Source organism: Aulostomus chinensis, chromosome 9 (assembly GCF_037954235.1).
Source record: "Aulostomus chinensis isolate RoL2024-O1b breed Wild chromosome 9, RoL_Achi_v1.0, whole genome shotgun sequence".
NCBI lineage: Eukaryota > Metazoa > Chordata > Actinopteri > Syngnathiformes > Aulostomidae > Aulostomus > Aulostomus chinensis.
Genome location: NC_141328.1, coordinates 23,791,647 through 23,816,371, shown reverse-complemented (window position 1 = coordinate 23,816,371; position 24,725 = coordinate 23,791,647). Strand labels below are relative to the sequence as shown.

At 42.3% G+C, this 24,725-nt stretch overlaps 2 protein-coding genes across 3 annotated transcripts in view; one reads left to right on the top strand and one right to left on the bottom strand.

Annotated features, from left to right (window-relative positions):
• The first annotated feature begins 5,612 nt into the window (after positions 1-5,612).
• hes3 (hes family bHLH transcription factor 3) lies at positions 5,613-7,041 on the top strand. Its single transcript, XM_086214407.1, has 4 exons — positions 5,613-5,901; positions 5,988-6,083; positions 6,341-6,422; positions 6,534-7,041. Exons 1-4 carry the CDS (start codon positions 5,752-5,754, stop codon positions 7,007-7,009), a joined length of 804 nt encoding a protein of 267 aa, XP_086070533.1. The 5' UTR covers positions 5,613-5,751; the 3' UTR covers positions 7,010-7,041.
• Positions 7,042-9,487: 2,446 nt separating this feature from the next.
• The window catches only part of gpr153 (G protein-coupled receptor 153), a 34,532-nt gene continuing 19,294 nt past the window's right edge, over positions 9,488-24,725 (bottom strand). For both annotated transcript variants that reach the window (XM_086214390.1, XM_086214391.1), the window contains 4 exons: positions 22,415-22,844; positions 17,182-17,371; positions 14,226-14,410; positions 9,488-12,229 (listed from right to left, as the gene is read on the bottom strand). In XM_086214390.1, coding sequence (XP_086070516.1) covers positions 11,384-12,229; positions 14,226-14,410; positions 17,182-17,371; positions 22,415-22,844 — 1,651 coding nt within the window. In that variant the 3' untranslated portion in view covers positions 9,488-11,383. The remainder of the gene's footprint in view (positions 12,230-14,225; positions 14,411-17,181; positions 17,372-22,414; positions 22,845-24,725) is intronic.

Sequence of the window (24,725 nt, the reverse complement as noted above, 5' to 3'; positions counted from 1 at the left end):
TGCTGGGATAGGCTCCACCCCCCAAAGGCCCTTAACAGGATAAGAAGTTGAAAATGGATGGATATCGCTGTACACCTCAGCAGTGTGAGTGAGGAATGAAAATTGAAGTTGCCTTATCTCACCACATGGTGGCACCACACTTCACTTGTGTGAAAGGCAGACAGAGGCACACTGTTGGCCTGTGCACTCTTGATATTCACCAAACTAATTTTATATGTTCTGAGATAATTAACAAGCAGGGCCATTGCTATAATTGATAATGTAAACATTCTCATTGATTTTGACGTCCTCTGTTGCCGCTTGAGCTCCACGGGTCCATTATTGTCAAGGGAGTTGGACTGTAGGACATTGATATATATATTTTATTCACATTTTAAATATTAAAAAAAAAGACACATCCCAAATACTGATGTTAGAGACATGGCAGCAGGTGCAGCATGTCAGGGCTGTTTTTACATAATTCATAGGTCCAGATTCTTTGTGTGCCATTTTGTTCATGTGGCACTTTTCCTGTTAACATTTATTGAACTGAATAAGTAATAAACTCTATTCAGTCATTTTGTTCTGTTTTTTTTTTGTGCTATATTTAATATGTCTTTTTGGAACACTGACGGCTCCATGGAGGGATCATTCCTCTTCATGTGAGACTACTGGTGAGGGACTTGCACCTCTGTAACTACACAATGAATGATACTGCCGGTCCAGTTTCAGACAAGATCCCCTCTTGACCCCATTACAAAAAGTGTTATTACTCTCTAGGGTGAAAAAAAATCCCTTTCATTAAACAGAAATGTATATATATATTTATGTCAAACAAATTTTCCACCTTTTTGCTCAGATCTTTTAACCAACTTCAGCCCTGATCATTGCTGCCAAACATCCATTCATCTTCAAAAAATTGTATTCACAGGGAATGATAATAGCGACTCAGGACAGTGTGGGAGATGCTAATGCGCACAGGGTGCCGTTCATAAGAGCAATGAGGCTTCACGCTCTGGGTATCACCTTCAAACAACACTCACCTGTCGTCCTCTGTGCTCATGTGTCAGAGTATTTGGTTTGACTGCTTCACTCACTGACGGGACATGCAAGGCTGCTGCAGAGAGAGAGAGAGAGAGAGAGAGAGAGAGAGAGAGAGAGAGAGAGAGAGAAAATTTTCCTCTCCACTCGAAAGCAAAAGTTTCATGCAGTGGCGCTCAGTCAGGCTGCGCTGCCCCTCCAAGTGAAGCGGAAAGGGTCTTGCCGCGGGGGGTATGTGATAATTCCTGAGGGTAAATTGCCATTTTGTTGAGGGCTATTCAGTTTTCTGGCCGGGCGATGGGGAGGATGGACCGTGAAACTGGGAACGAATTGGTAAATAGTGCCACTTAGCATGGCATATGGCGCTTTGGGGGAGCTGAACGCTGTGACACTAACAAATTGACGATTTCATACCAATTTCAGAGTTAGATTCGCCACACACGTTGTCACGCATGCAGATTTCGACGGTGTCATCCAGTGTCGAGAGGACAGTCACAGTGGGGAGGGTTAGAAGAAGTGTTGCTGCATGAAAGATGGCAATTGATCAAAAGTAAATGAGACACAGTTGCTTTATTCATGCTGATAGTTTTGATTAACACTGCTGCAAACATTAAAGCGGCTAACACGCTCGCTTTAATTGCATGACTATTAAGAAGAAGAAGCCATTGTCCTCAAGAGGCAGGACTCAGAATTTCTGCTGAGGGGGACATATTTCTGTTTTACAAAATAGCCTCAGGAGCGAGGAAAATTGGAGGAACGCCCCCGTGGCTTTTCACTTGTACCTTTCAATTTTCCACTTTTCTCAGATAAAGGGAAAACCATGGGAAAACTTTGGCTGGTCCTTCTTTTGGCTTCCCAAAACAACACACACACACACACACACACACACACACACACACACACACACACACACACACACACACAAACTGACTTACACTCAAGCAGCCTCGTCAGATAGGTATCCTGAGATTTGCCATCCTATTATTTCAAAATAAACTTCTTCAGTTCAGCGTTGCGTGGGATGATGAGTTCAAATCAACTTAAACACCAAATGATGTCAGTGTTGGATCGGGTTTTTTTTTTCTTTTTTTTGAACTGCCAAGATATTTAAGTAGCTTTCAACAACGACAATTAGTCTAGTTAATTTTTAGTCTGGACTGCTATTGTTTGAAACCAAGTGTGGGTTTAGACGACAGCGGATGAAGCTGTGCGTAAAGAGCTGGACCTCATCAGCGGGACTTTATCTGAACTTCATTGTCATAAATCTGTCTAACCGAGGCCGAGAGATAGGGATTCTTATTCGTATTAATATGAACAAAATTAAATGTATTAAAATGATCCACACTGATCTCTGCCCAGCGCAGTAGCTGTTGTTTCACGTACGGCTAAGACAGTGCGCCAAAGGGTTGCTTTTTTTTTTAATTCTTATTCAAATCTTGCTCAAGTGGTTGAGAGTAAATGGCAGATGTTTTGCAATTCAAGGCGCATCAATACCCATGCGCTTTAGTGTTTAACAATGGCGCTTCCCCTTTGTTAGGCGCTTGTGTCTTTCAGTTCAGAGCTGGACAAAGGCTTCATCCTCCAGCGAGTTATAAAGTTACTTTCCAGCCAGTTCATTTCGGCCCTTGAGAAAACCTTAAGCGATGTTAATGTGCACCTCTGGTCTTTTCAGGCGGTAACCCCGGCACACACAAGCAAACAGCGGCCATTGTGTTCCCAAACCAAAGTAAGAAGTCTTTAAACAACCCGGGGACCAGTCCATAGAAATTCATGATGCCATTTCTATTTGATGTTTGATCTCGGCTTCTTCAACGGGATCCGTCGCGTGGCTTTTCAACAAATTCAGTCTATATTTGGAATATTTACCAGCGCACCTGCTCATGTACCTGCTCTTCTTCTTCTTTTTCTTGTTTTTCTTCTCCTTTTTTTTCCCACCGAGGCCTTGTTACTCACAATGAACGTTTCAGTCACACCAGCGCAGCCTCGAATCCACCTGAATAGAAGGCGGTAAATCGATTTGCTCCGCTCACTCTGCGCCAAATTGTGGGCCTGCGGCTGCATATTTTAACAGAGTTGATTCACTGACATCCAGAGTTTGCGTAGGTTAGAGTCTGGATGTAGGTGCGATCTACGGATGGAATACTCGTAAATTTTTTTAATATGATTTTTTTTTTCATTTTCAAAGCCTGCAAAAATACATCATCGCGATAAATTACGCGATTTACACCCAGTGCGTGCTCCGTGTATGCTGACCCTCCAATATATTGATCACATGCTACCGAAAACAAAACTCACCCTGTAATCTCATGCTGTAAGGAAGGAGGCACGTCAGCATCCCGGCCTCTGTTAGACACCCAACCATTGGCTTGCAAATGCCTCGGGTTAGGAAGAACATCGTTTATTGCAGTAATGACGTAATTGCATCACTAATTGTTGTTAACAAGTCCCCCAATAGTCCAATTATTACAGCAGCATTGTCATGGCCCCCGCCGGCGGGCATCCATGACAAAGGTCCGATCAGGTTAATGAATGACCTGAGGCTGAAAAGTCAAAGTGACGCGAGATCTACGGCCCTTTTTTATTTAACAAACATACACTTAACTTGTCGTTTAATAGCGCTGACATTATCACGTCCACAAGCTTCTCGTTGCGCTTTTCTCATGGATATATGGTAACATAATGACTTTTTTATTATTATTGAACAGAAACGAGGCGATAACTGCCTGCATTCCTGCACAGCAACTCCGCGTTAATAAAAACAACCCCCTCTCCTCCACCCTCCCTCCTCCTTTTATTTGTGCGTGTTTGATGCCGAGAGGAGAGGCAACACTAATTGAAATTACACCGAGTAATAAGCGGTGAAATCTCTCCTCTGTGCCACAGAATAACCAGAGAGGCGACTGTTGCGACGCTGCGGCTTCACGCTGGAATCAACCGCGCTACGCTCCCCGTGTTAAAACCCCCAAGCGTGAAACCCCGGATAATGTGGCATCTAAAAGGGGGAACAAAAGGCACAAGACAGCGCGCTTCTACCAGAGCACCTCGGCCCAAATTTCATACCGATTAAGCGCTTCACGTTATGGCAACAAAATCGTGCCACGCAATTATTCGGTGGATTTTACGCAATTAGTGTTTTCTGACTTATGACACGTTCCGCAGTGTTTGCGATCGTTTAAGTGGGTTAAACCATGACAGTAACATTCAGAGCAAACCAGTTCAACTTGGGATCTTTTTTTTTCTTTATGTATCTTTATTTTAATTTTTCTTTACCCTCTCACAGGATCGTTTTTCGTTTTCCTTTATTTTGGTGGGGAAAACATTTCGCCCCACTTTTTTAAGCTTTAAGCGAATCTGCATGAAGAAAAGAACAGTGACTTTGAAACAAACTTTGATGGCCACACGTATGTCACCACAAAGCGGCCCAGGAGAATAAAAAAAGAGCAATGGCGCGCAATAAACTATACTGGCCTCCTTTCAGACGCGCTTTTCCCCAGACTGAATACAGCCCCCCCCCCCATACACACACACACACACACACACACACACACACACACAAACACACACACACACACACACACACCCAAGACTCACAGCATTTCACTGACTTGTCGCGTGTCTTTCTAAAGAAAACAACAACAAAATCCCTACATGCATCAGGCTGCGTTACATCACATTACACCTGTACCTTCTGCTTGTGTTCCATAAGTGACTGTATGCCCCCCCCCCCCACACACACACACACACTCGCCCTTTATCATCGCGAATGGCGCATGTGTGCGCAAAAAAACTTCAGCGAGCCTCACATTGTCTCAGCCGCTATGACTTTCCCAAGCCTTTAGCCCTTTCAGGGAGCAGTGTGGAAAATCGGGAGGCGAGGGACCGAGGACAAGGGGCGGCCCGCAATTCTCCTCGGTGCCTCAACGGCCTGGTACGGAGACAAAAACCTGATGATGCTCAATAGAGTAAATACTGTCAGGTTTTTTTTTTGTTCAAAGTCCTATTCTTTTCTTTGAGCCGTGTTGATATTTGCCAACGAATTTGTAGCGTTATTGGATATCAAAGTTGGTTTAGGTGGCGTGACGTAATGCAGGTGTAACAGCGTTTAAGCGACCACCAGGGAAATCGAAATGTGTGGCGACACGCAGGGAATTACCACGGTGCTGCCTCCGACCCGGTGGCGTGAAACTCACATAGAAAAGCTTGAATACAAAAGTCAATAACACCGTCACTGCTGGCCAAGGAGCAGCATCGCGATTAGCCATTAGTGTTGGGTGTTTTACGCTTGTGTTTAGGTTGTGTGTGTGTGTGTGCGTGCGTGCGTGTGTGTGTGTGCATGTGTGTGTGTGTGCGCGTGCCTCACACGTTGAGTCCTTTGTGGAGGTAGAAGTGAATTTGTGGTTTGTAATTGAACCTAATGTGTGTTTTGTATTTCTTTCAGGAGGATAGTGTCTGCTGCTCCTCTGCTCGTTGTGATTGTAACGCCTACACGTTGGCAGGATGTTATCAAGTGAATTCATTTATGTTTTGTTACTTAAAGAGGAAATCCTTATCATGTGATATCACGAGTAATAATAATTCTGAAAGACAAAAATAACACGGACTGAAAGAAAGGATGAAATATTCAGAAATGAATTGTTCCATTGCAGTGTTGAGTCTTGCGTTTAGGCTGTCAAATGACGTCGGTGTTGCTCATTTTGGGTGCAAGAGTCGGGCGGGACTGCTGGCATTGAGATGTTAAGTGGGTGTCTCTATATAAACCCGCTCGGGGTCAAATCCCTCACTCGTGCGCCACGCAGGGAAAGAAATCAACTTCAAGCGGAGAGGAAGAGAAGAATGGTGGCGACGACGGACTGCGTAGAAAAGTCCAAGAGTGGAAACAAGGTAGGGTCTGTTTACGACGATAGTGTCAATATATTCCTGAGTATATATGTACGTTTTATTCATGTTCAACCTTTATTTAAACACAGGTATCCAAGCCACTAATGGAAAAGAAACGAAGAGCTCGCATAAACAAGTGTTTGGACCAGTTGAAATCTCTTCTGGAAAGTTACTACAGCAGCAGCGTAAGTGTGAATGCTGCCGTGGCGAAGTTTGCCCTGTGAAATGTCTGGCAGACAGACCATTTGGTCCTCTACTGCCAGAGAGAGTTTCGGTTCAGGGTAAAAGACTTCCTGGTACAAAGACCTTCAGACAAACTTCTCTCTCGTGCAAAATTCCGATTAAAAATGTGACATCTGTGAACAAAGTTGAATGTGCAAATGGAAGCAGAGGTCGTACTGGATGCATGGTAACTGACGATGGTTTGTTTCCCGCAACTCAGATTCGAAAGCGCAAACTGGAAAAGGCTGACATCTTGGAGCTCACCGTGAAACACCTGCGAAACCTGCAGAAGATCCGGAGTTGTGAGTATTAAAAAGATGATACACACAAACCCAAACACGTGACTGATTGATTTCCAGAGGCCCCGTGGACCTGTACTCCTCCAGCCTAACATCCATGTTCATTGTTCCCAGTCGCCTGCCTTCCTGCCTCGGCTGCCGCTGCTGACTTTCCTGACTACCAGACAGGCTTCCAGAGCTGCCTGGCAAACTTCAACCAATACTTGCTGATGGCGGACAACTTAACTGGACGTGACCGCTGGATGTTATCGCAGCTTTCCAGTAAACTCTGCCGCTCCCGGGGAGGCGGGGACTGCTCCAGCACCATGGACAGCGGCCGGGGCCAAGCAGACACACAGGACCAGGCGCACAGGTGTCCTGCGCCTGCAGCCCCCGAGGAGGGGGAAGCAGTCCCTGTAAACCCCGGCATGTCTCGACTCTTACCGGATGAAGTCGCACGACAATCGCCTGGAAGCAAACAACCCGTGCTTGTTACGAACTCCAAAAAACAAGTTCCCCCAAAACGTCCAAGTTGCAAGAGATTTGACTCCAGCAGCCACAGCAGGAACGAAGTCTCCAGCTCTCAGCACAGCGTCTGGAGACCCTGGTAGAGCTGCTGGAAATAAACGCTCCAAATGATAAAACTGCACTGAAAGGATTTACACGATATGTTATTACTCATATAGACAATACTGTATATTTTTTTTATATTTTCTGAATAAAACTATTGAAATAAAAAAGTTCTCTCGGTGGTAAATATCGATCTTATCCTTCCGCTGATGTCCCGAAGGGTTCATCCATGTGTCTTTTATAGCGAGTTCTTGCAGGTTGTTTCAAATATTGCGTTTCAATATGTTTGATTAGGATCGAAGTCCTGAAAAAAATGACTCCTAGTATCAACATTCTAATCCTCCATCCATAATTATGTTTATTACTTGATACGTTGCGATTAGGGACTCTGAGTCTGACAGTAAACACCGATAGTCCTCTTGGATTGCGGTTCTTGCGCGCACAAAGCGCAAACCTCTCAGTCGGGAACCACCCCTCTTCCGCTGACTGGAGGTCCTGGGCAGGAGCGTCATAAAGTTGCTCTCTTGTGTGTCTGAGCGCAGCAGCGCTGGAGAGGATGGCACCTCGCAGCGAGGAGAATCGCTGGAACGCCCCCTTCTCTTTCAAAGACGCTGCAGGCCCACATGGTATAGTTAGTGGAGAGGACGCAAAGCGGGCCTGCAATCTGCCCGGTTCAAGGTTTTGTTTTGTTTTAATTTATTTGGCTGCTAAATCAAATGTCTTTCTGCTTTTTGTTTGGTCTAATCAGCTCATAACCTCCTTCCGTAAATCTTCTCCTCTTCCCACAAAAGTCAAAAAGCTTTGATGGGATCAACACCGACACGAGAGAAGTTTGTTTTATATTCAGGAAAGGAGAACCCACGTGACCAGCGCACTGAATACGCTTTAACTTTGTCGTAAGGCTTCTATGGAGTCCTCTGATCTTTGTTTCGGTTTGCTACTTTAACAGCGGCGAGGGACATTCGAGGCGAGAACGGAGAGGAGAGAGAGATAATAAGATATTAACATGAGACTGGGCGCAGCCAAGCGCTCTTAAAGGAGTGGGGGCCTTCACCTCCCCCCGCACTCATTGGGCTGCATGCTCGCGGGGAGAGGTTGTCTCTCCTCTGTCCTTTGCCTCTCTCCGTTGGGCCTCTCCATGTTGTCTCAGCCCACAATGGGACTGTGGGCTCTCTCAAAGTCCAAGATCACAGTCAGAGATGATTTGCTGTGACGTCATCCAAGCCACACCCCCTGCTCCCTAAGACAAAGGCCTCCTTGTTACTAAAAGTAAAATAGATTTGGAGTTTTTGAACGTGAACGTTCCCCTGGCAGATGTAAACTGCGCGTGCTCCATAGGCAGAGCGCGTATTGTGCAAACTTGCACTTGAAAAGTTTTTTTTAATTTTTTTTAAAATTTAGATTAATTGACACCGTGAGCATCCGGTCAATGTAGGAGGCATAAGAAAACTTTCAGCATCTTTACTGTTCCCTCTTCAAAGTGTTCTCTGAAAACACCACGGCTGAAGTGTTGATTCTCTCTATTTCCTAAATTTCCCTTGTGTGGGATTAATAAAGAATTCTTATCCTTATAGTTTCCTAAATTGTTACCATTTCCATCCAATAGATGGCAGTCTAAGACCGTGAGTCCAAAACACTGCCGCGCTCTTGGATCCAATGTCGTCGGCTGAACATCCAATCCAAATGAAATTTCCTGTGAAAACACCTGTCTGCTCACACGTGAGTTCCACTTCTGTTATTTCAATATGTGGTTTTATTATTAGGATCCAAAATATCTTTAGATCTGTAATAGCAGCCAACACGTCAGTATTATTAACTTGTGTATATACACTGAATATTGCTAAAACACACAAAGGAGGTAGAAGTTAAAGTGAAGCTGTAACTCGGAAGGTCTTCAGGCAGCCACCTAGAAGTACCTGAATGATGTGATATCTCAGCACACTGTGGCACAAAGGTCAAAGGTCAAGGTCACAGTCACTTGTCATGTCAAGATATTTCTTCAAATGTTGTAATTTCAGATTGAAGTGAGTTGATTCTTGTGTTTAAAGGTCAAAGATGACAAGTCAAGAAACATTTCTTACCGTAACGCTAGAATTCACACGCTAACGACGCACGCAAAATGCATCTCATTCACACCTTAAAGTTAATTTTTTTAAAAAAATTAAATTCCCTGCAAGTCTGCATCTCATCCATTTCACTGCAGTTGGTGACGGCAGACGCACGCGGTAAAGCACCTGCGGTCAAGAGGTTTGTTAGCTTCTTACCGCAAACAAGAATACGACTCGACATCCTGGCTGTTAAACAACCTAAAACACCCCAGTTAAACATCCTGATATCTTGTTTTGCCCCGGCTAAAGTTTTAGCACATTATCATTTATGTCCTGAGTGTTCATGTACTAATTTGCGTCACATGTGCTTTGTTCATGTTTGGACAGATGGAGCTCGGAATCAGGCTGATATCCGAATTTAATATAACATTATTAAAGTCATTTTCCCCAACGTTACACAGAATCCTGTCTTCAATCAGATAATAAAAGCATAAAGCGCAAACCAGGAAGAAATAAATATTCTTAAAGCACTCCCAGAAGCATGATCCGGTGAATTTAATCAGTCAGTTCTTTTTAACAAAAATCATCACCTGAACAAGAAAATCATAACATTTATCATCATTCATATTTGAGTCACAAATTGGAATATGTTACAAAATTATATTATAATATTGTAAACACAACAAAATGCCAAAACCTATGACAACAAACAGGGGAATATGATGTTATGCGTCCAAAGGGAAAAAAGATATATTTCAGCTGACTTCTCCGAGCGAGAACCTGCGGCAGGTGAGAGATACGCGAGTACCTCAGAGCAAACGTAGCTTCAAATGACAACAGATGACTGCAAATCAAAAGCCCAAAAGGTTATTACTTGAGTAATATTGTCTCTTATGTGTGTAGATACATTCATTTTCATTTTGTAGCGAACGAATCAAACTTCAGGTGGCTGCGAGGAAAAATTTGTGTTGTCACTCCTTTTATAGTCAACAAATTATTGTATGACGTTGTTGGATTAAAAACGATGGTCTGATTAAAATTCATTCATTTTGGTAGTGCAACATTTTGAGTTCACTCATAATTCACTAGTACCCTATTTATCTCTACCATAATAATCACATTCACCCTTCATAAGTGCCTAATTATTTAAAAAAAAAAAACTCATCTGAAATCCTGTTTTGAGGTTTTTTTCTGCTCAGGAATCACGTTGCCGGTTTATCTACATCACCTGGATTTCACTCATGCTACATCTGTGATTATTAAACTTTGCACTCAGACCATTTCGCAATTTCTTCACCTGGCTACTCAAAAATATTACTGGTGCATTTTTAACAATTCAAACAAAAACAAAAACAAAAAAAGAAAAGAAGCGAGCTCAAGCTGATAAAATGCACCATTTCCTGCCTTATTAATCGGACGTTCTTAACGTTTGCAGGAAGCAACAGTTGGACCTGATGACCTCCAACGTAAACACAGACATCGGAGTGATACGACTCCGGAGGAAATGTGTTCAACAAAGCTGTCATTTAACGAAAAAACAAAAACAAAACAAACAAAAAAAACCACACACAAAACCTACAAATCCAGTATCATTCATATATACATGGCATGTCAATTTGCTTTAAAAGCTGATGTTTCATCCTCACATAAAATGTCACTATCTCACACAGCCACTGATTATTACAGCCACATTACAGACCTTGGGATCGCTACTCTCAGTTTACTTAAACGAAGGGAGCTTGAAAAATCGTAGGTGTGGCGAGGCGTGCTCACAGAAAAAAATAAAACATGATCAAAATAAATGCGTATAATGAGTTAATCAATCTCAAGGCATACGGGTAGGAGCAGGAACGGCCGACGTGGAAACAAAAGTGTCTCTACAACAACACAAGCAAATTAAAAAAAAAAAAAAAAAAAAAAAGTGGATTCCAAACTTAACAACCAGCTGCTCCAAAACTTTGAGCATTTCATAGGAAAAAACATCAAACAGCAAAAAACAAGGTGGGGGTGGGGTGCTTACACTATTTAAGAAAAAAAAAAAACCATTATTTGTGATAGTGCTGGAACAGAAAGTGTCCTCAGTGGGTATTCTGTGACGTCAGAGCTAAATAACAGGACCACCCTACCTATTCACCCACCCACAAACCAAATCAACAATACAAATGAAGTCCAAAGCTCTACTCAGCATTGCATGGTCATTGAGCATATAACAGATATGTTGGCATATATAGCAAAAAGAGTTGTAGCACAAGTAAAAAGGCCAAATTATCCAGTTTGTCACTTTCCCATAAAAACCAGTATTCCAGTGCTTTTCATGATGTTAAGAGCGAAAGAATAATGTTTCTATTAACAAGGGAAATGTTGCCTTCAGGTGGCGGAGCCAACAGAATCCGAGTGTAAGGTGATGTATCCCGAGGACGACGCTGAGGGTGTGTTTACAAAACTGTTTGTGCTTCCTTTACTCTCAGCCTTCCTCGGGTGCCTCTGATGTCCCCACTCATTGCCGGCACCAGCCTTGGATCCAGCGTCTGTCCTGGGCCTACAAGAAGAGTGGCCTGGAGTCTGCTGGCTGTGCCCAGGTAAGCCGATTTCGCCCTGCTGTTTTGCATCTCGCAGGCGCTCTCGACTCTGCTTACCAGAGCTACACACCCCGGGGCTGTTCCTCCCAGCTGATCTGTCTGGTCTGGGGGAACCCTCAGGCGAGTTGCCCCGACTACTGCTCCTTCTGTGTTCAGAGAGCCTCCTGAGGACTTGAGGTTCATGCTCAAAGTCTGTGAGTGCAAAGTGAGGAAGGATGACTGTGTGCTGCTCATACACATTGGGGATAAGTGAGATGGTGGATGTGCGCCGCGGGCTCTTTCTCGGGCTCGGCAGCGGCGTCTCATCTATAAAATTGATCACCTCGTCGCGGCTAAAGCACCGTAGTTCGTCCTCATAGCGCTCCCCGCCACAAACCACACGTGGCAGGTGCTTGAGGGAGTGCATACTATCCTCAGAGCGTCGCCGCTTGCGATGAGGGTGATGGTGATGATGGCTCTCCTCGTGGTAGGAGACCAGGCTGCTCCTGCGCCTCTCGTGGCGCGGTAAGGTGGAGCTGTAATGGGCACTCACTATCATGTCCTCGGTGGAGCCCCACCGATGAAGGTAGGAGGGGATCCGGTCGCTGGTCCACATGTCGGTTTCGTCGTGGGAGTATCTTCTTGTAGGGGGCACCTGGACGTGAGACACAGACCAAATCCTTCACTCTATAAATGGCTTCAACACTGATTCCCCTAGAACAACAGAACAAGACCTCTAGGCATTGTGGCACTGAAGATTAAGTAGCAGGTTATGTAATATGATCATAAATAGTGAGACACTTCCATTATCACTCATAAACATGAAGGGTTCTTCATGATACACTGTGACGGAATACAGTAATTTAAGTATAAAAACTATTTGCACCCAGCTGACCTTTGCAAATATTTCTCACCTTGTTTTCAATACAAAAACAAGCTACAGATGCATCGTTGGCACCCTAGCGAAAATCCAGCATGTAGCACATAGAAATATTTAGTCCAAGATGTTGAGTAATTATGATTTTTTTTTTTATTAGACCCTGAACTTCTTCACATTCTATCATACATGGACATTGTTATGACTGATATGATGTCTTAGGTTTGGAGATGGAAACTGTAAAGGCGACATGTTGATACTCACATGCCATTCTGTTCTGACAACTATGCAAGAGAGAGAGGGTTTGTCAAGGTGACGTCAAGAGTCACAAGATTGATATCAGCCTGCCCCCGCGTGGCGGCTTTTGGTAAAATTCAGAGAAAATGAGACAGCAGACGATACAGTAGCGTTGAGTGTGTTAGGGTGTGAGGGCTGAGCAGCAGAGGGCAGCACGAGCGTTAGAATGATCTGAGATGCAGGCTTGGCGGTATGGAGGGAGACAGAGAGAGAGAGAGAGAGAGAGAGAGAAAGAGAAAAAGAGAGAGGGGGGGGGGGCTCAAGACAACAAACCAATAAAGCCAAAGAGGCCTTAATCTGAAATTAAACCACTTGAGAAGTGCAACAGCAATTCTCAAGCGGAGGAGTTATTTGACTCATTTATCAATCAAGCAGCTATAGGAATAAAGCGACTGATCAACCAGTTGTCCTCTAACTGGATTTATCTATTAACTTATTCATTCATTTATTTTTTGCCATCACACAAATACCGTAAAGAAGTTCGACAATGCAATAAAATGAGTTGACGATCATGAAAAAAGATGTTTTGGACACAGAAACGATGTATGGATGAGGTGACAGCTACTGTATACATCTCTGTATCAAAAACTCCTGTAGGAGCGTTGGTCTTACAATCCTGATCATCTAAGATGTTACACCAGTTTAAATATTCAATTCTTTTTTTTTTAATTTTTTGGGATATTCAGTAAAGGTAAGATTAATTCTTGGGCTGCAGAAAACTGAAGCCCCTGTTAAGTTGTTTGTGACAAAGATGACACAGTGTTGGCGAGCTCATATCGAGTGTGCGGCATCGCTTGCATATCCTCACCACAGTCTTCCAGGCCAGGTTCAAACAAGGCATTTTTATCAGTACCACTTTTGGATGAATCTTTTTTTCGTTCTTTTTTTTAATCAAACTGTAATCCAACGTCTAGTGTTTGGTAGTTCACGGAATTCAATTAGAGTCAAAGCAGAAATTAGGCCCTTGAAGTCTGCATGTTAGAACAAGCCCTTGGGTTAATGCAGGCTGAGAGGGAGCGTCTCATGGCTCTGCATCTGATCGGGATGGATGCTGGATCCTATGGACACAATGCTTTTGGGTAGAGCATGAGCAGATGTTTAGAGTGCTTTCATGTCGAAGGTGAGTCATTCACTAAACTCGCCCTCTTTACAAAATGAAGCAAATTGGTTGTAGGTCACAGGGGTAGGTCACACTACTCTCACATGTAATATGTTGATGGAACTTCAGATGGTCATATTTACCAAACATTTGTCAGCCAGAGTATAATGTTGATTCATGTGAAATAAAAATAAACAAACAAATACAAAAGAAAATCAAAAGAAAATCTGTGGCGTATCTGGGAGATAGCATTAAAAGGTCTGATTCAAACAAGATGTTATAAAGGCCCACAATGCCATTTCACCATGCACATCAGCAAGGAAGTATCATTCAAAATTGTTCAGGTAAAAGAAATGAAGAAAATTAATAAAAATATACCTGCAAATACTGCATTCTATCTTCCTGTTGTTCCCTCAATGGATACCCTTGTGGGACCCCCCTTTCTAAGGTTGAGAACTCATACTTGGCATTACGGTCTATCGTCACGATTTCAGGCTCCGAGCTATAGACATTTGGTCTGTCATATATTAAGTCGGCATGAATTCCTCCATCTTGGCTGTTTTCTGCAAAGTGCAGAAAAGCACGAGCGTCAGGATCAGATAGCAACGGACTCAGTACACAAGACAGACAGACAGACAGACGAATAGATAAGAGAGACAAGTTCAATTGTTCTCTGATTTTATGACTTTCCTTTTGTTTTGTTTTTTTCTTTTCTTTTTGCTATGCTCAGGAATTTAAGATCAGAAATCTAAAATAGTGACCAAGAATTGAAAGGTATAGAAAGGAGCGGGAAAATCCGCATAGTGAATTTTGAATTAAGACACCCAACAAAATCATACAAAAGAATTCTACGAAGTTTATTTTCCCAATTATAGCATTCATGTTCATTAAAGATCAATTGGAGATGGGCGTAATATGCAGAGTTTGAAGAAAAAAAATGATAAAAGATGAAAGATGGACAGAAGCTATTTGCACAGGCAGGTGGGCATGCAAGTCAGTAGCTCGGGAAAAACAGGAAAACCATCCTTATACATACAACTGTGATGAGTTATACATGGCCAGCCCTCTGGAAAAAAGCAGAGAACTGGCAGTGTTAATTTTCACACAGAATACGGACCGCCCTGCGTTGATTTATGGCTCCTGCTGGACAACGTGCAGTTATCAGGGTTGGGGGGAGAGGAGGAGGAGGAGGAGGAGGAGGAGGAGGAGGAGGAGGAAGGGGGGGTGTTACGAGGTAGAGGATCAAGAGGTTTGGAGGGTTACAAACAGGAAAAGAAGGTTCAGATCCGGCTGAGTTTAAACAGTACCCGCAGAGGGAAAAGACAGATGGTTCACACTGTCATCAGTCTCAATGACCACCCAATCCAAAAGCCTTTCTATGATTATCATGTGACCTAATTATGGGACGAAATTTCGTTGAAGTGTCTGTGATACCGTAGTGCAACGTTTGCTGTTGACTCCCCTGGGAGCACATGAATACCTTTATGATGAAACCCTGTTTAACCCTTTTTAAGACCGCTATCTTTATCACTATGACTGACACACAATAAACAGAAATGAAAACAAACAAAAGTGAAATCAAAATAAACACACATTTTAATTGATAAGATTTTTTTGTTTTTTTTTTAAATCTCTTATTTCAGTTGTATATCCATTTGTGACTTGAGGGAAATATGACCATCATGATGACATGAAAGTGCTTTTCAGCTTTAGCGCAATCATTCTAGTTTCATCCTTACAAATAAATGGGAACCATTTATTTTTATCATCTTCTCATGGCAGGGCATTCTAGAGGAAGATTGCCCAGTTTCAGTGCACTGGAGTGGAAAAAGTGCTGTAAGGTAAATAGGCCCTTAGTCCAGCTATAGCTTTTCTTTTTTGTCTTGACATCAAACTCATAGCACGGTGAAGCGAAGCAAAACCACACGCACAGAAAAAAAAAAAGATATTCTAGTAGAGAAAGTTCTATTACACAGACACTTGCCACTTCAGTTTCATCTCCTGACAACAAAGGTCACATGATAGGTCACATGATAACATTTGACCACTTATTTCAGAGCTCAAACGGGAACATATAAAAAACAGATTAAAAAAAAATCGAATAATGTTTTCTCTCTTAACTACTCTGAAATACCCTTTTATTTCAAAAATCCTCGTAAATAGGATAAGAGGTCACTTGTATGATTATTTTCTCGAAAGATTTACTTGTTCTCCATTTAATCGCCGAGTTAGAAAATGTGATTACATTCTCTAAAACAGAGAGGAAAAACCCAAGTTCAACACTTGCAAAACAGACAAAGTACTGGGGAGGTTCTGTATCATACTTTAGAGCCAGTTCAGATCAAAGATAAGGAACAAGACACGACTAATACACTAACATAATAATATTCTGTAGCATCGTAATCTCTTATTTTATTCAAAGTGGTATAAATATTTCATATTTACCACATACACCAAGCCAAACACTCAGTGTTGCTCACTCCTTAAATATGATATCTCTTAAGTGTTATAGTTTTATCTCCAGCGAGAGCTTGACTGCAACTCGTTTGGAGAGAATCGTCTGATAAATCTGTGATTTGCGTGAGAAAGCACGAGTTTCCAAGTCATCTGACACAAAACTATTGTGAAAAAAGATAACAAAGTTGCGTGTTAAAGAGGGAAAAACGTAGTCAAAGCATTAAAAGGATGTAGAAAAAATGTGAATTGTGTGCTTTTTCTCATCACAGATCTTTGACGTTAACTGGCTTTTATGAAGGTCTAACGATTTTATCCGTTTACTTCTCAGCTATGTCTTTGTTATAATTCAATTTGCCAATATATGCAGCAGTTGCTAACATCCAAATGTAGACTGTGCATCACAGAGCATGTACCCCAGAGATAAGATTTAGGCATCTGGATGCAACATTAAACTGTAAACTACTGCATTTTTACTTGATACTCACCTCTGTTCCCTCTCAAAAATACTGCTACCCTGAAATAACCCTGGTTCAGCTCCTCAAAAGGCTAAGCAACAACTATTCAGGTCGACAAAACACATTTATCAGTGTAATTCCTATGACCAGAGACAGTACAGAGTTCTTCCCTGACACAAACAATTCACTGTAGCCAAACCTGGAATTCAGGCCAAGGCTTTTTGTCAGCAATTTCACTTCAAAGAGTGTATCAATTTGAAACACTGCAAAAACAGATGGTAAATGTAATCATTTTTGTGTTTGTCTTCTCAGAGAGACTGTGCTGTCTTAGGAAACAGGAACCGTCACCTACATTCACATCACAGGTGAGGAGGAGAGAGAAACGGGGCAGGGCGGGAGGGGGAGGCCTGACACTGGCTTACCTTCATCCACGTCATCGTTGGACATAATGGCAACGCACTTCTCCCACACCATACGGATGTCAGCTCGATAGCGGTCGCAAGCCCAAAGGAACATGGGTAGCAGGATGGACTGAGCAATGGAGCACCACAACACGCACAGCACCATCCAGTTGGAGGAGCGATCGAACTTCAGACTGGCAAAGCTCACCACCTGTGCAGGGCCAGCAAGAGGTTAGAAAAAAATCACAGTTTGACTACAAATATGGATTCCCCCTGTGCATTTGTTCAATGAGTCAGAAATGAGGTTGTAGAGAGTAAATATTCAAGGCCCATATGCTCACTGCAGTGTTGCTTCCCAGGATTTATTTTATTTAAAGTTGGAAATTGGGTTGAGGGGGGTGGGGCGGCATGGCTTGGAAGTAAAGAGGCTGTCCAGCAACTGAAGGGTCGCTGGTTCGATCCTCACTTCCCCAGGTGACCATGTCCAAGTGCCCTTGAAGTAGATACTGAACCCCTAATTGCTCCTGATGACCCCGCGACGTCCTGGCGACCCGTCCAGGATGAACCCCGCCTCTCACCCAGTGTCAGCTGGGATAGGCTCCAGACCCCCCAGCCCCCCCAACAACCTTAATGGATAAGCAGTATAGAAAATGGATGGATGGGTGGAAGATTGGATTAGTTAGTAACAAAATTATCCAAATTCACCCATCCACACACGTATACTCATCCATTCAGTCCATCCATCCACAGATTTTTGAATCGTCCTGCCAACAGAGAGAGACCAGCGCCAGGATCACGCTATTATCATGGAATGGACACAGAGTACACATGCATGTGCTCAATACTACATTTAGAACATCAAATCACATCTCTAAGTAACTTTAGGGATCTGAAACAGGGTCCAGCAGAATTAGTCTGCCAGCTTCCTCCCTGCTGTGGAAGACATTTCAGTTTAGATCCAACGATTTGGAAACGGGACTGTGTTATGTTGTGTTGTCAAGACGCATTGATAAAATCCTCCATTAGAAGTGTTTCAATTAAATGGCACGCTTGATCTCTTATCCTATTATTGAGAATATTATATATACAAATATTAGATTATTATCCCTCAGAACAAGGAGTACTCAGATACAACTGTAGATATTAATGAACGTGAATATGTATGCATCCACTTAAAAAAAACAAAAACAAACATGTACCAGACATTCCTACATTCATGTATATGCGGGACAACAGAGGCGCCCAGAGAGCTCAGCACACAATGGCTTAAGAAATCAGATAAAAATAGACCAAACACAAGAAAATGAAGAAAATGTCTTGAATGAAAAACAAATGTTCAGAAAACACACGGCAAACAGAAACAACACCACACTTTGCAGAAACGGGCTCTCGAACTGAAATGTACTCACTCTGAGGAAGGCAACACAATGCATTTTACAGTACCCAATTAGCCGTTAGCTAATAAAGCACATTCCTGCAATTTGAAACTTGCAATTTCAACTAATTGCACAGTTCTGGCCTCAATTATGTGATTTTAATAGTTTTTTTGGGGAGAAATGGAGCCTGACTCAGAGGGGTAAACTTCTGTTTATCAGGCTTTGGCTACACAGACAATAAGTCGGATCAGTTCCATGTTGTTGGTTGTCTTTTTCGATGAGAGGCACTGATGCTTTTAAAAAAGAATCTATTGAATTCATGACTGCATCTGTAAGATGACATCAAATGTTCTGAATGAACTTTGATATAACAGTAATAATCTTGTGGTTTCACCATTGTACGACTTCAAATAACCTCAGACTATTTAAAAGGATGTTTACGGCATAACTGTTATCAGGGGTTGTATAATGGCTAAATGGTGGTGCATTATGTGAAGTCAGGATTCATTTTAGTATTGATTTTCAAAGAAAGTGAACTTCATCCTCTATAAAATTTAATATAATACAGCCACAGTTCTCAAAGAAGCGTTGCAGCACAGTGGCAAGAATCAGTCATTACTTGTATGACTCGCTCGTGTGAATAAGTCATGATTTGTTTGGCATCTATTGGGGTTTTCATTTTGTTTTCAAAATCATGAATCATAAATTGATTCCTCAGTCCTTTTCTAAGAGAAATGTGTGTGTGTGTGTGTGTGTGTGTGTGTGTGTATGAGAGAGGGAGAGAGTGTCTCTGTTCACGAATGTTACTGCTTCCCATGCATTTAAATAGCTCATTACATGAGGCCATAAAGAAGGCCAGGAGATGTTGTTGTTCGTCTTATGTAACTGTAAATATAATCACGAGTCGATGATCCTCTTTATTGTGCAGACTTAAACTCAGCTCCGTGTTATTGTTGAGGTAAACTTCCAGCTAGTGAGGAAACAATATACATCTCTGATCCGAACCTCAAATCTGTCAGTATTGAGTTGTGACATTAACAAGTACGACACACACACACACACACACACACACACACACACACACACACACACACAAGGACCTTCTCGTTTCTTGCGCACACACTAATTTGGTTAATCTGGCCGTCCATCAGAGAGGCGGCGGTAGCTCCTCTATTCATGTTTCATCCTGCAATAAAATTCATTAATTCACAAAAAGCTTTGCCCGCTGTCCTGGATCTTTGTTGAGTTACCAGCAGCTGTGGCGCCTGAGGACCTGTGAGCTCATCAGTGCTGAGTAACTGCTCTAACCAGAAGCAATTTAATAATGTAAGAGTATATTCACATTTGTTTTTAGTTCAAACTATGATGCTCTACCACCTCCCCAAAAATCCAGTCAGGACCATACATAATTCTATCGTCAGACCAGGCGTAAAATTAAAGCAAACTAGTATTTTGTCACAATACCTCCCCCAAGGCAATATGATATCCACAGATTCAGACCCACCTCTAAATTAATATCATCAATTGTTCTTCAACCTACGTTCCAGGGCTCGTAAGGTCATGGAAAAAAACGGAAAAGTCATGGAGTTTGAGTTTGAATGTTGTAGTTAGGATGCAAGAGGCTACATCAAACCACCACCTTGTCATTTTCTTTAATTAAATGTGCATGAGTACGTGGGTTATTTTTCATGGGAACACTGTGGTTTCGGAGAATTGACAGTCTCGTAAATTCTCCTCGAGGTGAATGGAAATTTATTAGTGAAACGTGTATGAATGAACCCTGAAGTTCTATCACAATATCAACTTTCATCAAAATCCCTCCACAGCTGTTTGAGGCATATTTCTGACAGAAAAAAAACAAAGCCAGCGACCATGTGACCTCTTTGCTAAAAATGAAGTGTCCAGTAGAAGCCAAAGAGAACAGACAGCACTGAATTCATCTGCTGAGCCGAAGAGATTTTCTTCTTTCTTTCTTCCTTTTTTTTTTTGCCTGAGTGAAAAAGTGATGCAATTTTGGGAAAGCTTGTTATAGCTCATCTCTTGGTGGGCAGGCATTGGCACACGGCAGCAAATTAGGATAATCCACAAGTGACCGGAGGCATGACTTAAAGGCCTAAATAAAGATCACTTAAAAAGCCAAGACCTGCAAGTTGTTGTTTTGTCCTCACAACATTTTTCACAGCGATACATGAGGGGAAAAAAAGATTCCAGAGTAAAACATATGATTATCTCTGTTAACAGAAAACAATGAGAACTAGATTATATCTGTTAGAACTGAGAACACATGCAATTTTGTTTCCTCGAGGTTGGTAACTGGCTCTTCAAATCCTCTCACACAAACAACAAACAACGACAACCATCCTATTTCTGTCGAGTACGTGCAGAAGTACTAGTTATCTCTCGGCATGCTTCAGCACTAATGGCTTGTGCAGATTGTGGTGCTTAGCACAGGAGTCTCTGTTTGCCTTGCCTCAGGTGTACAACACTTAATTATGAAAAGGTTTGTTTAATTTCAAAATGACTACTAACAGATGGCTCGTACAAATGATAACAGCACCAAAGCAATGCATTATGTATAAACTAAGACTGAGGCAGTGATAACGTTCTTACGGCTTAAAGAGCGTTATTGTATATAACCCAAATTAACTAAACCTCCACCACTATCAGCATGGTTCAAATAAGAACAAATGGTACTGCTAGAACAACGAGGGAGAACAGTCCATTTTCATTAAGGATGCAGCACACTGACATGCTTTTAAGATGTCAGGATGGTTAGTTTGGCTGCGTCACAAATAATGAGCCTTGAGCTCTCTCTGCCTAGAAAACCAATGAATCCTCTTGGTTAAAAATGGATGAGAACCTGAGGGCTGAATTTGCAAACCAAATGGTGACACACAGAAAAAGAGCTCGCTCTTTCTCTCTCAATGGCAATGTACTTGAAGATAGTTTCCCCAGGAATAAAAGGAGGTGACACCTTGCTATTAAAGCCCTGAGAGACAACAGAAGGAAGGTGATCCCAGCAGGCCCCAATCTGTAACCTGCACCTCCAAAAGACACACACACACACACACACACACACACACACACACACACACACACACACACACACACACACACACACCATAGACTGCATTTGAAAACACACACCATACATAAGCACTTAGCCTGACCTACTTACAGCCCCAGATGAGAAGAGACATTTAGGTTCTTGTAAATAATAAAACAGCATTGTATGGTTACAGGAACCATAATGCGCTAACTCCACTACTTTTTAAATTCTACCTCCAGCTACCTTGCCTATCTCTATCTATCTTTACTCAGTTGAAGAGATGCTAGCATTTGTCTATCACTTACTCATCATCTGATGTCTTGCAAACTCTCGACATCTTTGATATCACACCACGGCTGAGAGAGGGAGTTCTGTTCGAACACACGCGTGGTTCACTCTAAACAGTTTTAGTCAGTGTCATTTTCTGAGTTCTGGATTCATAGACAAGACATTTAAGGGGAAAAAAATCTTTGAGAGTTGAAGAAAATGGTGAGTAACTGATGGACAAATGATCATTTTCAAAATGTCAGTTAAACCCTCTGTGAGTGATGAAGAGGTCACTAATATCCCTGATCACACTGTGAGGGGAGGTGTCCAGCTGTTATTTCATTAATACATTTATGTTTTTCTTGATTAATGCTAAACAAGCAAGCAGCTGTGTCTCTTGGAGCTGCCATCTTGGTTCAAATAGACAATAGAACCTGGAAAGCAAGTTTAAATCTCTTATTTTGCAGAAGATTTTATTTTTTATCCTAACAATCAGAACAACATCTCTAAAGGAGCAGAAAAAAATAATTTAATTACACACCAAGTGAAGCAGTGAACTCACCAGTATGGGGAAGCCAGTGAGGAAGTCATAGATGAAGACGATACCGCTGATCAGGTAAGTGATCTGCAGCGAGGTCTTGAGAGGCTCTGATCCGTCTATGGAGGATCTGCGCTTCCCCTGGGCATCCTCCACCACAATGGTGGGAACGTTGAACTTGTTCTTGTCAGCATTGTGGCCTGCTTGAATGGAGAAGGTCTGGAAGAGAGCAATGCCGATGCAGATCACACCCATAGTCACGCTGCCACCGATCAGCAACAGAAAGCAAACGCCGAATCCCAGGCCGATCTCTATCACAATAAATCGGCAGTCAGGGGTGTAGAAGCGGTTGAAGGTGTTGTGCCAGCCCACTGCTGGAAGCGTGGACAGGATGAAAGAGACCATCCAGATCCCCATCACTGTGTGCACCGCCTGTTTCTTTGTGTTACTCAACCTGGAATCAGAACCACATGTGTTAGTTTTTGGAATTGCCACCAACTCATACCACCATACACCTGTTTTGTGTACAGTGCATTGCATGAAATAATTGAAATGGTAACCGAATCAGGTACGTGACTAAGAAAGTTAGCAGAGCCACTGTAAGCCACTGTAAAACAACACCAAATCTAAGCTGCATATAATATGGTATAATATGGTATAATATGGTATGGTATAATACCCCCACCCCCCAAAAAAAGGCAGCTCAGCACCTGGGAGACGGATAAACTAAAGCAATATCTCAGCCAGCCATCACTGGGAAGAAGTGGAGATGAATGGAGGGAAGTCGATGCTTTGCTTTGCTGATGGCAAAAGATTTCTTTTTACTTCCTTTGGTCTATTTGTCATCTATTTCTGCCCAAAGTAGTTTCAATTTCCTCTCACCTCCAGTAACTGTTACAGTCAAACAATTTGCTGAATATGTCTGTGTCCTCTAGCAGAAGCACTTACCAAGGTTTACAACAGCACACGAGCGCGCGCACACACACACACACACACACGCGCGCATACACACACACACACACACACACGCACGCACGCACACACACATCTAAGAAAACAACATGTAGTGACTGATGTTCTCATTTTAAATACTGGTTGAAAGACTGTACTATCCTGCCAGAACAGTTAGTCCTGAAATTTTCAAGACATCAGCAATAAAATCATATATATGGTTTGTGCATTTTAGCTTGTAAAGAAGTAACAGTGTGTTATATGGCCACACTAAAGGAGAGAACATTTTAATCTAAAGGAAGATGCCAACCTTTTAGGAAATACATTTATAATCATCATTTTTGTGCCAGATAAGCAGATAGACACTATTCTGTGTCCGCATTACAGAGGTCAAGGTCCCCACTGGACGGCAGACTGCTAGTGAGCTTAGCTGCAGTGAAAAATAGACAGTCCTTCCCAAAAAATTGCAGTTTTTTTGTGATTGTTGCAGGCAAAAATCCTTGATTATGTGGCACGTTTTCTTAAAAAAATGCGATGGAATATGCGGCATATTTATGCAATTTTATGCGACGAAATCGCAGGAATTTGCAAAAATTGAGGGAACTTGCAAAAACTGCGGCTTGATGAAAAAGAAAAAAAAGTGATTCCCTCAACAGTTTGTTCTCACTAGGCTATGACCTTAATTTACAGAGCCATTTCTAATGACTTCCTATGATAAGCAAGCATGGCTCGGTCACAGAATGTGCAGGGACTAATTAAGTTCTCATCTTGTTTTATTTCAGACCTCAATAAACACTTGGCTCAGACCTACAAAACCTTGATGAGTCAAAAGAGTTGCAAGCTTGTTTTTGTTGGCAAATGAGACTGATTTGAGGACTTCATCAAGTTTTCTTCGTGGGATTTACAGCTTTCCGATGACATCACTTCATAGCGTTCCCAAGGCAACAGGAGGAAAATGGCCGCTCTTGTGTGAAGTAAATGCAACATTTTTCTGAGAAGATATGTGTGACTTTTATGAAATCATGCAAGCCCCGCATATTTTGTGCATTTTCCGTGGGAATCGGCAATTTATGCAGTGATTCATGCGGGCGAAAGTGCGGCGTCTTTGAAAAAATGCAGCCCCAGCATAACTGTGCGGATTTTGGCTGATTATGCGTTGAATTTTGCGATTGCATAATCACGATTTTCTGGAGGGACTGAATAGTGGCCGGACGTGAGGGCAACCGGTTGGCACGCAGAGAGGAGAGAAGGGTATCTTTTGGCTTGTCCGGCTCTAAAACGATGAACGATGAGTGTATTTTATTTTTTTTTAAAGTTTGCATGTTCCTTTAAAGTAACTTCAGTCCAGCGTATTACAAGTGGCTATAACAGGAAGCAGAAACAT